Consider the following 13,443-nt stretch of genomic DNA (forward strand, 5'->3'; position numbering starts at 1 on the left):
CAGGTGTTGTCTCTCAGCCATGTGGTATAATGGGACTGTTGTTAAGCACTTGTGGTAGCCTTGTCCACTGGTGTTGCTGACTATCAGATTTAAAAGCCAACCACAGTTGACGTTTAGGCACCAGTGGTACGGACTGCAATCCATTGGACATTTCAATAACTGGAAACCACTCCGGGGCATTAAAAATAGTTGATGGATCTGCCTCTCGCTTGTCAATACATTGATTAGCTACGGTTTCATTTTCAGTCTTGTGTGCCTTCATTCCCTTGGTCTTTATTGGAGTAACATGTGAGTGACATTGCTGTCAATCTTACTGTTCCATTACTTTTATTCCACTCGAGTCGGCTGCTGTAAAATCCATGTCATGTCCATCCTGTAATTCTTCAGAGTTCAGATGGTGTGGCTGTCTCAGGGAACTGTCCAATGTAGGTTGTAATTCTCTGGAGCTTTTGAGGACTGTTTGACTTGGGCTACAGTCCCTTGGGTGGCACTTCAGAAGTGGATGTTTCCTAGGGCAGAGCACCAGCAGGAGAGTCACTGGCAAGACTGCCCACTTGAAGTAGTGGCTGCAGTTTTCCATTTTGTTTTTGCTTCTGAGCTCTGCACAATGCACTTCAATTGAGTTACTGTGTTGTTCTTTCGCTCATTCATTTAATGTAACGGTTTGGTCGTTAGACTTACTGTCTCTGTCATGCTTTTTTTGTAGTTTATCATAAGTTTTGCATTTCTTTTGATTAGTAAAAGACTTTTTTCACCTCGTTAACTCTTTCAATCATTCACACATTCAATTAAAGCAACTACACGGTCTTATCTCTAAATCAGTAGCAGCCATTTCTGGATCTTAATACATGCCCCCTTATTCTTAATAAACTTAACATTGGTATATTTCATCTGGATTTTCTCATTTATTTGATCAAACTTAAATATTTCATTTTGGTAAGAGTGCTTCGTCAGTTTCACAACTTTGGCCATTATTTTGATTCAATCTTAATTCTTATGTATTTTTGCTACACAGATCACGATCTCAAAGTATTATAGATTGTAACTAAATAAATTGATCCAGCAACTGAGCAGATAACAATGATATAGATTATACAACCGATATTTTTACTGGGTACCAATATAGATCACCATGCAACCAAAATGGATTATAACTGATTAGGTTACAACTGAATAGATTTCAACCAGTATTTTCACAGCTATTTTTCTTTCTAAATAGCAGAACAGCTGCCCTCAATCCTAATTTCCATCTGATATTGAAGGCAGAACTTGTGTTTCTCTCAGACAACAGAGAAATTTCTTGGCCCTTTTGTATAGGCGCTGAAAATTCCTACTTTGTCTTTGATTATTCCAAATCCTAACGTTGTAATCCTGCCGACTACACCACTTGTTGGATTCTAATGTTTTTGATCCAAGGTTCTTTCAGAAGTTGGAAAAGATATTACAATTCAACAAAGCTCCTGTCGAGCAATAAGAAATGGTCTAAGTTCATGGAACAATATGTACTTTGTGTGGAAATGGAGTCTACATTCTCCCCCACCTCCTTATTCTGGTTTCTGCCCCCCTCCTTTCAAGTCCCGATGGTCTTGGCCAAAACACCGACTCTTTACTCAATTCCATAGCTGCTGTCTGTCTGACCTGCTGAATTAGTCCAGCATTTGTTTATTACTCTGTCTTTCCAGCATCTACAAAACCTTTTGTGATTATAATCTATCAGTATAACTTCTTTATGTGGGAGTAAACTTAAGCAACCAGTCAGAAAACCCATCCTGTCATCAGAAGAATGTGCAAGTTCCCCTCAGGCAGCATTCAAGGTTATAATTGAACTTGGGTCCCTGGAGCTGGGAGATTTAATTTTAGTTATATCATCACTGAGAAGAGGAATGTTCATTGGTATCTTTTATTGTTTGGCAAAGATGAGGGAGAAATGTGCTGAAGTCAAAGTCGCAGGATTTGCCAAACCAGTTGAATGTGTTCATCAAAACTGAAAAATTAACATGTGTAACCTGGGTGTTATTTGTATCAGGAGATAAAAGCTAAGGATAGGAAATGCATACAGTATTTTGAGAAGTGCAGACATGTATGCTACCATGTTGTTGCTACTACAGAAGCTTTGTCTCTTTTGCAGTTCCTCCATTCATCGACGTAATTGCAGACCTATCCGGTTTGAACCACCAATGTTGGATTTCCACGAGCAGTGAGTTGACCTTTCTTGTATTATTCACCATTTTATTTTTAAGATCAACCAGGTGTCATAAAACTGATTTGTTAATAAAGCTAATTGATATTACCTTTTGAAAGTAAGATCTAGCACAGATTTGTTTATTTGAGAGTATTTGAACGATACAATAGTTTTGTGAGTTCTGAGCTACTCTATAGTTCTATTCAAAACTACAGCATGTCAAGGATACTAATCGCTTGAAACTCGTGTTATTAACAGCCATGCAGCATGAAAGTTATTGATTGTAAATGGCTTAAATTACACTGCTACTGAGGCTCCATCAGTCAGGGTAAACCATGGATATTGCGTCCTAGCTGTGTAGATACGCAAACCTGAGTAATATGATATGGAGGGCAACCTGTTGCCTTTGTAGCAGGCTCCCCCTCTCCACGCATCTAATGAATCCAAAAGAACAGTAGAGACTGATACAGTTTGGTACCAGCAGCATTGCAGGAGTTGCCAGTCAACATTGAACTTAGTGTAGAACTGCCTTAGGGACTCCAGCTCCAGATTTTTCCCTTGGGGTTTACTCAACAAGCCCTCACCATGAGTGGGCATAGCTGTATGAAATGACTGGTTTTAAGGTGCCAGTAACTTGCCATTGCCCCTTCTACTGTCAGTAGAAAAGGTTCCGCTGGGCTTACTAGCTAAACCACGTGTGAAGGCCAGGGGCTGGACTTTGTTGTCAGAGGCTATTGAGGCGCATGCCATTAGGAGCATTTAATAGGTAGTGGGAGCTTGTCGCTGTTACCACCCCTTGGCTATAACAACGTTAATTACACGAAGTTACGCTAATGTGGGGAAAATGTACACTAGATTCTTGCATATTTTTGATGAATACATGAATACTGAAGCTATTCAAAGTAATAATTAATAAGGCAAAAAATGTTTGCAACAAAGCTGTCATGTCTTAGCCAGAGCTGTATCAGAGATGTTTTGACTCTAAACCTGCCATTTATAACAATTCTCAATCTGGAAAATATTGAGTTGCAATAATAAGCTACAAATGTAGATACTGAAATGTAGATAATGTTTCATCAGATGTATGCATTTGCAGTCATTGTCAGAGCTGAATTGTACATTGTTTACATGTTTTGTCCTACTTTGAGCATGTAAATTGCAGTGAGGGAGTGCTGACATTGTCAAAGGAGCTGCCTTCCACATAAATGAACACAAGGACCAGTACTTATATGGAGTCCTCAATAACCATGGAACACCTTGCAACTATGTACATGATAAAATTGTTTTTCTGTTGTAGAAAATGCAATAACCAGTTTATGCACAGTACCTGATAAAAGAACATACATTTTAGAAGCATGGTGCTTTTTGCTTCCTGGTTACTTCACTTCCCCATTACAACACTGTGCAGCAAATTACAGTGAATTTGGATTGAGGCACACTGGGGCCAGTACATTTTGGCCCAATTAAGCACCTGCCCCAAATAGCTGAAGTTTCCATATAACAATTACAGCATGGAAACAGGCCATCTCGGCCCTTCTAGTCCATGCCGAACGCTTACTCTCAGCTAGTCCCACCAACCTGCACTCAGCCCGTAACCCTCTATTCCTTTCCTGTCCACATAGCTATCATAGTTTCATGGAAATAAGTTTTTAAAAAGTATAAAAGACAAACGGAGTAACAAATTATGTATTTAAATGAAATACAGAACAAATTAAAACACTATCAATACTACTATAGTACTATAAAATTTTATTAGTTCCTAATAGTTATCAGTTGAAGAATTCATCCAGTGTATCTTGGTATAATCTTTTCACTGACTGTAAATGAACAAAATCAGCACAGACACCTAGTGTAGACAATGGACTGCCTTCATACAATGCTACCAACAATTACATCCTCCAGATCTTCATTTTCATTGTAACATTCAAGACTGTCTATACCTTGCAATTCTTTGTGGTTCCAAACTTGTTGAAGTAGTGAAATCTTGAAACCACAATGAGCAAAACGGTCTGAATTGTCTCACTTATTTCTTACTAACTACAGTGCTAAACATCACTGCTTTTTAAACACAAGCACACATAACTGATGCTACTTAATAAGTTTGCTGGAAGCATGGTGCAATTAACATCCACACAAGTGTGTGCGTCTGATGCTAGTTAGAAACTGTTCAGCAATAGTCTCCTGCCCTGATTAAGCGGCATAGCTTTATAGCCAAATAAGCAAAGGAATCCTGGCTAATTTCTTGATTAGTTTTTGTTCTTTTAAGAGATAAACATAGAAATCTACAGCACTTTACAGGTCCTTTGGTCCACAATATTTTGCTGACCATACAGTCTACTCTAGAGACTGCCTAGAATTACCCTACTGAGTTGAACAAAATAAGCAGCTGCTCTGATTAACTGATGGTCCAATTAACCAGAATCCACTGTATTTTTACATGGATGTACTTTGAGGCCAGTGGAGGTTATAAAAGGTACATTATAAATGTAACTCAGTGTTAAATTAGCAATATAGTGCTTTTGATTGAGAAATTTCATTTTTAAGTTCTGAGGTGTAGTCCACCATGTATTTTAATCAAATGGAATTGGTGCATACAGCAAGATCTGTCATCTTCTCTGCCTGCTCTTTATGCAAAAGTGCAGTTTAGTTTGCAGTGTGGTGTTCCAGTTTAGTCTCTGCATATGATAACATTTTAGTTCACTGAAAATATGACTATCTTTAGATACAAAAGTCTTTGCATTGGATTCAAACGAAGTGAACCTTGTATTTCCATTTCCCATGCATTACTCTGAGTTCAGATGATGTCAGAGATGCAGCAAATTTAACATTATGATTATGATTTTGTTTTTGTTTTAGCTCTTTCTTACACATTGTCCATTAGAGTTAATACAGTTTAGATTAGCACATTCTAGAAACTGTTTTCTTGGTTTCAGAAGCAATTTATATTTGATACAGAAGATAACCTCAGTCATGTGGAAAACAAAATAAACTGAGCAAAAGGTATATTTTTAATAATGCCCGTTACATTTTATAATCCAGATATGATTTGAACAATGGCACTGATTCTTCCAGTAAGTCGACATAAGTGGATTTATATTCATCTGGTTTTTGTTACCTGCTTTTTTGGCCGGAAATAATGAAATGGCATTTGGGAAAACAAATACATTGCTGGAAAATTTGTTGGTATTAAGTTTAAACTCTACTAGAAGCACTGTTCACTTTAAGCCTCGGATGAAGCTTTTACATGCTCCAGTGATAGGAGTGAAGAGCTGCTGAAAATATGTGGGCTGAATATATTTGAGCTATAGTCAGAGCTAGTAAATTGTCAATTTGTTGGTATGGTTTGAGAACAAACGTAGAGTTCATGGTCTCAGCAACTGTATAAATAAGCCCTTAAGTTTGCTCATTTCTGGTTATGCATGATGCACCTGGAATATAACTTCCTGCATCAATTAGCATCTCACTTTGTTTTATTCATTTACTAAAATAGCCATTCACAACTTAACAGTTGACAAGCTTATTTCCACCCCTTCTGAGATAAATGGAACATTTTTATACAAAGGTATCAGCATTCTGAGTCTTTTAATAACATGGAAGTATAGCTAATTTTTTTAAGTCTTCAGTACTAGTTGCTGAAGCTTTTATAATGACCTTGGTTTATCATTGGTTAAAACACCTACAGTCTTATAGCTGGATACAAGAAACTTGTAATAAAAGAGACCCCTTAAGTGTTTATTAAAATGAATTTTTTTAGCGCTTCCTGTTAAGATGATGCTACCGAACGTGTGCGACAGCTTCCTGGTAGTCAAAAAGCTAAGAAATCCGACTAAACACATCACTAAAAATACTTTTTCTGAGGTAAGTTGTGTTAAATTATGGCTGCAACAGTGAAGGGGTGAGCAATGCCGAGGCGAGTTGGGGGATGAATCGATCAGATGGAGTCCTGATGCCTGTACAGCTGACCTGAGAGCAAGGTTGAATCACTCAGGGTGTTGTAAGGAGATTCGATTTAAATGCTTGTACAACTGGCTGGGGTGTCAGGTTGCATTGCTCTGGGTGCAGAGTTGATTTGAAGAACTTGAGGGCAGTTTTGGGCTGGGCAACGAAATCTAAACTCAGACCAAGTCGCCTGGCAATGTGGTGTAGACCTGGGGTATTTCACAGCAATGGTGCCTGGGTCCTGATGTGAGGTACGATGTGCTGTTTAGACATTTAAACGCCGGCCCAGATTGGAGGCGAGGGCTGATTTTGCTTGGTCTCCACAATGTTCGCCCCTCTATCTAGGGCATGGAGCCTTTTGTTGTTCTGTCATTGGGTCAATTTAAATGTCAGCCCAAACTGAAGAAGATGTTAGTTGGAACAAGAACCAATTTCGCTCATTCTCTGCGATGGTCACTGAGGCTATAAAGTCTGGCCTGGCTGCTGTGCTCTGTGCCCGCTAATATGATGAACTTATAAACAAGTCTTTGGGCCTGCTACAGGCAGCTCAAGGGTTTGGATCTGAGGACTCATTTTTGGTTTGAAACGCTGTTGTTCACTTCAATTGCTTGTTTTTTTTTCTTTCTCTTGCGTATTGTGTGGGTCTCTGATTTCTTTTTATTTTTTTCTTTAAGTTGGGTTCTTTGAGGTTTCTTGCTTTGATGCTACCTGTGAGCAAGCAAATCGCAAGGTTGTACAATTTATACATCCTTTGATAATGTTCTTGAATCTTGACCACATTAGAATAGCTATCTCAGTGACCAGGGAAACAACAACTGGGTCAAAGTCTCAGAATTGTTCCTTTTACTCACTGTTCCATACATTTCTAGTACTATTTTTGGGCACATCTTGTTCCATGACAGGAGACACCCAGCACAGAGGGTAGCAGCATGCTGTTCAGTCAGAAGTGGGTGCTCCTGGGATTCTTCAGCATTCAGTCTGACTGTGAAATTTCACATGAGATCAGTATGGACTGTTCTCCCTCTCCTGATCAATTAATACACTTCCATGTTGACCATTTGGAAAAAGTGCTGATAGCAGCAGTATTGCAGAATGTATTCTGGTTGCGGCTGGTGTTACTTTTTGACTCTTTAGAACAGGGTCGCCAACCTCTTTTGCAGCACAGACTGGTTTAATATTGACAATATTCTTGTGGACTGGGGGGGGGGGTGGTGTTCAAGTAGGGTTAAACTCACCTCAACATGTCTTTTACAGTTAGGGTTGCCAGCTTTCTCACTCCCAAATAAGGGACAAAAATAGCAGTCAAATACGGGACACTTGTGTTTACCCCGAGAAAGACCACCATGACCATGAAGCCTTGTGCGGGCACCTGTGTGCGCATGCGTGTACGTGCAGATTTTTTTTCCCCCGCAAATCGGTTTTGGCTTAATCTTCCCAACTACACTGTACATACATTATTTCTACTTTATATAGGTTGTGTATTTATCATATCATTCCTGCTTTTACTATATGTTAGTGTTATTTTAGGTTTTGTGTGTTATTTTGTATGATTTGGTAGGTTATTTTTTGGGTCTGGGAACGCTCAAAAATTTTTCCCGTATGAATTAATGGTAATTGCTTCTTCGCTTTATGCCTTTTCGGTATGGGAGATTTCATAGGAACGCTCTACCTTAGCGGGGAAAATACGGGACAAGGGCGGGCCCCTATGGGACAAACCAATTTAGCCCAATATACGGGATGTCCTGGCAAATATGGGACAGTTGGCAACCCTATGTTCAAGTTCCAATAGTGCGTGACAGGGAATGAGGAAAGTTGTAGCTGACTCGTATCATTTCCTCGCGGCCCGGTAGCATGCTTTGCAGCCCAGTGGTTAGGGACCGCTGCTTTAGAAGGGTATAACTCATTCTGTATCTGTGGTAGGTAGATTAGAGAATCAACAAAGGTTGTGATGGAGCTTCCTGGAGCATTGGATGATGGGAGGTAGTTCTGTGACTGACCGTACCTTCAATCTACTTGTTGCAGATTCATCTACGTTTGACAGTGTTGGAAGGAGAGTTAGCCACAGTGCTTATATATGCCATTTTATTTTTGCTACTAAGTAAAGTTCTCACAGTAAGGACAGTTTCAGTACAAATCTAGCAATTCAAAACCATACATTGAGGCCAGTAGGTTGTCAGCAGCAGCAGCAGAACTGTTCTTGTATGATCAGTGGTATGTCAAAGACCTTACTGTCCCAGGCCTGTTAAATTTTGCGTTTTTTTTAGATAAATAAAGATATTGTGAGTCTGCTCTACCATTCAATAAACCCATGGTTTATCCAGTCTTGGCCTTAACACCTGTTTCTTATTTCTCACCGTATCCCTTGACTCCTTTGCAGATTAAATGTCAGTCATTTTTCACCCCAAGTATATTCAGTGACTCCAACTCCATGGCATCGGGACCTCCAAAGATTTGTGACGCTCTGAGAGAAGATGTTCTTCTTGCTCAATCCGAAATGGGCAACTTAGTATTTTGAAGCTATGTTACCTCTTTCCAAATAATCCTATGAGGAGAGACAGCTTCTCAAAACCCAACTGTCAGTCCCCCTTCAGAATTTAGATTCATTAAATTTGCCCTCATTTTTTTTCAATGCTCCATATTTGAACCCCTTCATTGTAGGCATAAACCCAGTGAACCTTGACTCTGTCTCCAATGTACACACATCCTTCGAATTGAATTTTCTCTAATGTGCCATCTGCCAGCTTCTTCACATTCATTTTAACATGTCTGTCAGCCAGTAAACAAATTACAGATGGGTGGCAGCCTTGTCACAATTAGCTGGATCTTTGTATCTAAACCAAATTTGACAAATGTACTCTTGATCCATTCAGCTAAGTTATCAGAGTAGGTTAACAGTTGGTTGAGGCCCTAGCTCTGATCCTCTGTCACATCCCACTGGTTATTAATTGCTAATCTTGAAAATCCATTTATATTGCTTATTTGTTTGGTAATGACCCCCCCCCCCACCAAACCCATGTCAATATGTCACCACTGACCTTGCACTCTCAGCTTGTATATTGATTTTCAGGTGGAATTTATTGAATGTCCTGTGAAAAATGAGCACAGTATATAAAAAAAAATGTTGCTCCTGTAGTGCTGAGGACATGTTCTAGACCAAGCAACTCCTAGTCGATCATAAGCATGAGATTCTTCAGATGCTGGAAATCCAGAGTAACACTCACACAAATGCTGGAGGTCCTGATGAAGTGTCTCAGTGCAAAACTTTAACTCTTTATTTCTTGCCATAAATTCTACCTGACCTGCTGAGTTCCTGCAGCATTTTGTGTGTGTGTGACTCCTCTGGCCAAGCTGTCCCTCTACAACTAGAACAATACTGACAAAAGGAAAAATCGTCCACAGATGCCTTGTTCACAAATATTAGGACCAATCCAGCCTTGGTTATCTGATAGCTGAATAGCACTTTCCTTAAAATGATAGATTTTGTCTGTAGTGCATATATGTTACTTACTAGTATTTTGCTCACTTGCCTGTGCTCAGTTGGGCTTGTGTTGGAATCACTGTTCCAAAGCTCTCTCATCACTGTGAATGTGTATCACCATTCCTTTTGTCTTGAATCAAAGCCTGGAGCTCCCTACCTAATCACATCTGGTGGCATGTTCTCCATGTAGTTATTCAAAAAGGTGACTCGCCATTGCTTTCAGATGACTGGATGGGAAATCAATGAGAGAAGTTGATAAATTTATTTCCCTTGCAGAGGTGAACCAGTATTATCAAAATTCTGTATTTTTTAACACTAATAATCATCAATTGGGTGCATTTTATTTCTGCAGAATTTACTAAAAATTATCTTCATACCAAAGAAATTTACTACTGATATTAAGTTGCAATTATTACCAAATTTTTACAGTAAAGTTTCTTTGTAGAAGTACACAATTTAAAAAAAAAGTATTAGTTCTGCTTTTGAAAAGTGCTGGGATAACCACAAATTTCCTCTTGAATGGTTTAAAGATTGAGAAAGCAGAAATAAATCTAATTTTACAAATTCTCTTCTAGTTCCTGTAATGTAGTCATGTTTCCAAAAGTCTCGAATAAAACTCAAGAGCTACAATTTTATGCTTTGAACTTAACAGCTTAATAGTGATATTTAGAGCCTTAAATTGTTAGTATTGCACTTATTAAAATATTCAATCAAATACATATAAAGGAAATATTGAAATATTTTGTCCTCATTCTGCTGCAATTTTTGTAGGAGGCTGGAATGTAACCAGAATTGAATGTGATCCAAAATGCTTTGTGGTTAGTTTTACCATTACTGGTGAACTAGAGATTTAGCTATGAGTATTTCAGACTAAGAGCAAATTAAGTGTAATCTGGTAGTTAATCCTTGCAATTTTCATCTACTTGCTGTCAGCTGTTTAAACCCAATTCATATTTATAATATTTCTGAGATCTTTTGTGTTTCATATTAACAGCTCTCCTTTTGTGCATTGGTTCTGTCGTCAAATATTAATGCTTTTCACGAGATACATGCCAGTATTGGTTTAGTTACTTCTGGTGAGGTTCCACACGGTAGGCTTATTCAGAAAGTCAGAAGGCATGGGATCTAGGGAGGTTTGGCTAGGTGGATTCAGAATTGGCTTGCCTGCAGAAGGCAGAGGGTCATGGTGGAGGGAGTACATTCGGATTGGAGGATTGTGACTAGTGGTGTCCCACAAGGATCTGTTCTGGGACCTCTGCTTTTCGTGATTTTTATTAATGACCTGGATGTAGGGGTAGAAGGGTGGGTTGGCAAGTTTGCAGACGATACAAAGATTGGTGGTGTTTTGGATAGTGTAGAGGATTGTTGAAGATTGCAGAGAGACATTGATAGGATGCAGAAGTGGGCTGAGAAGTGGCAGATGGAGTTCAACCCGGAGAAGTGTGAGGTGGTACACTTTGGAAGGACAAACTCCAAGGCAGAGTACAAAGTAAATGGCAGGATACTTGGTAGTGTGGAGGAGCAGAGGGATCTGGGGTACATGTCCACAGATCCCTGAAAGTTGCCTCACAGGTGGATAGGGTAGTTAAGAAAGCTTATGGAGTGTTAGCTTTCATAAGTCAAGGGATAGAGTTTAAGAGTCGCGAGGTAATGATGCAGCTCTAAAACTCTGGTTAGGCCACACTTGGAGTACTGTGTCCAGTTCTGGTTGCCTCACCATAGGAAGGATGTGGAAGCTTTGGAAAGGGTACAGAGGAGATTTACCAGGATACTGCCTGGTTTAGAAAGTATGCATTATGATCAGAGATTAAGGGAGCTAGGGGTTTACTCTTTGGAGAGAAGGAGGATGAGAGGAGACATGATAGAGGTATACAAGATATTAAGAGGAATAGATAGAGTGGACAGCCAGCCCCTCTTCCCCAGGGCACCACTGCTCAGTACAAGAGGGCATGGCTTTAAGGTAAGGGATGGGAAGTTAAGGGGGATATTGGAGGAAGGTTTTTTACTCTGGGAGTGATTGGTGCGTGGAATGCACTGCCTGAGTCAGTGGTGGAGGCAGATACACTAGTGAAATTTAAGAGACTGCTAGACAGGTATATGGAGGAATTTAAGGTGGGGGGTTATATGGGAGGTAGGGTTTAAGGGTCGGCATGACATTGTGGGCTGAAGGGCCTGTACTGTGCTGTACTAGATTACATTCTATGAATCAGTGCAGGTCTTTTCTATTGAACTGACTGGACATTTGGTGCTTCAGTGGACAGTTGGAAAAAAGAAAATCTGAACAATTCTGGGAAAAAATGGAAAAGGGAGTTTAGATTAGTTAGCTATGGCGAAGGCCCGTGTAATTTTAATGCACAAAATTCTAGTATCAATAAGGAAGAATGGCAAGCAGACTAGCCTTAAATTTGGCATGCAGCTTGCTGCTTACTGGGAAAATCTATTTTGAAATATAATTGAGCCAGGGGTCATTATTCCATGTTTTCTCGAATGATATAAATATTGTTGACTGGTCTAAGTTATAGCATTGCAGTGCAATAACTAAAGGCAAATGAGTGAGTGCACAGTCCTATGAGTGAATAATCCTTTAAAAACTTGATCGAAGACTAGCATGACATGCCAACTAAAATTTTTTGAGTGCCTATGTTGAAAGTCGTTGAATCCAGTAAGGTCTTTACTGAAGGATTACTTGCATAAAATGTCACACTATTTACTGATAAATTATGCGGTGAGAAGTTTTGTTCACTGGTGTCTAAGATGTGGAGTCTAGCCTCTCTTGACCCTGATGGGCACTAAGTGCCTGGTTGAATCAGCCTTGCATTTGTCTGAAATAGTAGAGATTTAGATCAGGATGCGTCGTGTGTCATACCCGGCGTACTCATTATTTTAAATCGTCAGTGGAAGCAATCACTGGTATACACAGGCATGTGGACTCAAGTGTGTAATCAGTCTGTCCTATCATTCTTGGCTTCTTCCTCCCTCCCTTATCCACACCAGCTTTCTTGGTCTTATAACAGTGAATGTGATAATCTCATAATTGCTCCCATTGCACATTCCAGGCCAACATTTATCTTGTATGGAGAAATAAACTTGTATTCAAAACGTATCTGACACTATTATATGTAATGCCATTTGAAAATTGTTTCCGTAAAACATTTCCTGCAAAACTATTTATAAATCAACACAACTAGTCTCTGAATAATTAGATAATGTTTCTGTGCTTCCAGAAGTATGCCCAGTAGCTACTAAGGACATCGCCGCTAACATCTTTGATAGATCTAAATGTTATGTTTTTCAGAACATTTGTTAAGTTTAAGATGGTTTTGCATAAACAATAACTATAAAAGAAACTGAGTTCTTGTACAAAGCAGAGTGATCTTTTCAGCCTTGAGGCTGAGCCAGTAGTTAACATAAAATGCAGTGGATTCCGGTTAATTGGGACACATCAGACCAGTACCAATACATTTTGACTTAATTAAGTGGCTTCCCGTTAGCTGAAGTTTCATGGAAATAGTTACAAAGGTACACAGATAACAAACTGCCATTTAAATGAGGAACAAATTGTATATTTAAATGAAATACAGAAAAAATTAGAACACTACCAATGCTACAGCAGTACTACAAAACCATACTAGTTCCTACTAGTTATGGACAGAGGAATTCATGTAGTATACACAACTGATGCTATTTAAGAATTGCTTGCTGTAACCACAGTCTAATGTCTAACGGCCATACAAGTTCACATGACTGACACTAGTTAGAAACTATTTGGCAAATGCAATGCTCCCTGTAATTTGTAATGACCAGTCTGTGCAAAAATCTTGTACTGTGAAATTTTTTGCCCAGT

General features: G+C 39.2%; 1 protein-coding gene across 3 annotated transcripts in view; it reads left to right on the forward strand.

The window, feature by feature from the left end:
- The window catches only part of tmem131 (transmembrane protein 131), a 182,366-nt gene that overhangs the window by 70,422 nt on the left and 98,501 nt on the right, over positions 1 to 13,443 (forward strand). For 2 of the 3 annotated variants that reach the window (XM_072262747.1, XM_072262749.1), the window contains one exon: positions 2,129 to 2,197. The exons of the other annotated variant lie outside the window; for it this stretch is intronic. In XM_072262747.1, coding sequence (XP_072118848.1) covers positions 2,129 to 2,197 — 69 coding nt within the window. The remainder of the gene's footprint in view (positions 1 to 2,128; positions 2,198 to 13,443) is intronic. 3 annotated transcript variants of the gene reach the window in all.

The sequence above is a fragment of the Mobula birostris genome, chromosome 7 (genome assembly GCF_030028105.1).
Source record: "Mobula birostris isolate sMobBir1 chromosome 7, sMobBir1.hap1, whole genome shotgun sequence".
Lineage (NCBI taxonomy): Eukaryota > Metazoa > Chordata > Chondrichthyes > Myliobatiformes > Myliobatidae > Mobula > Mobula birostris.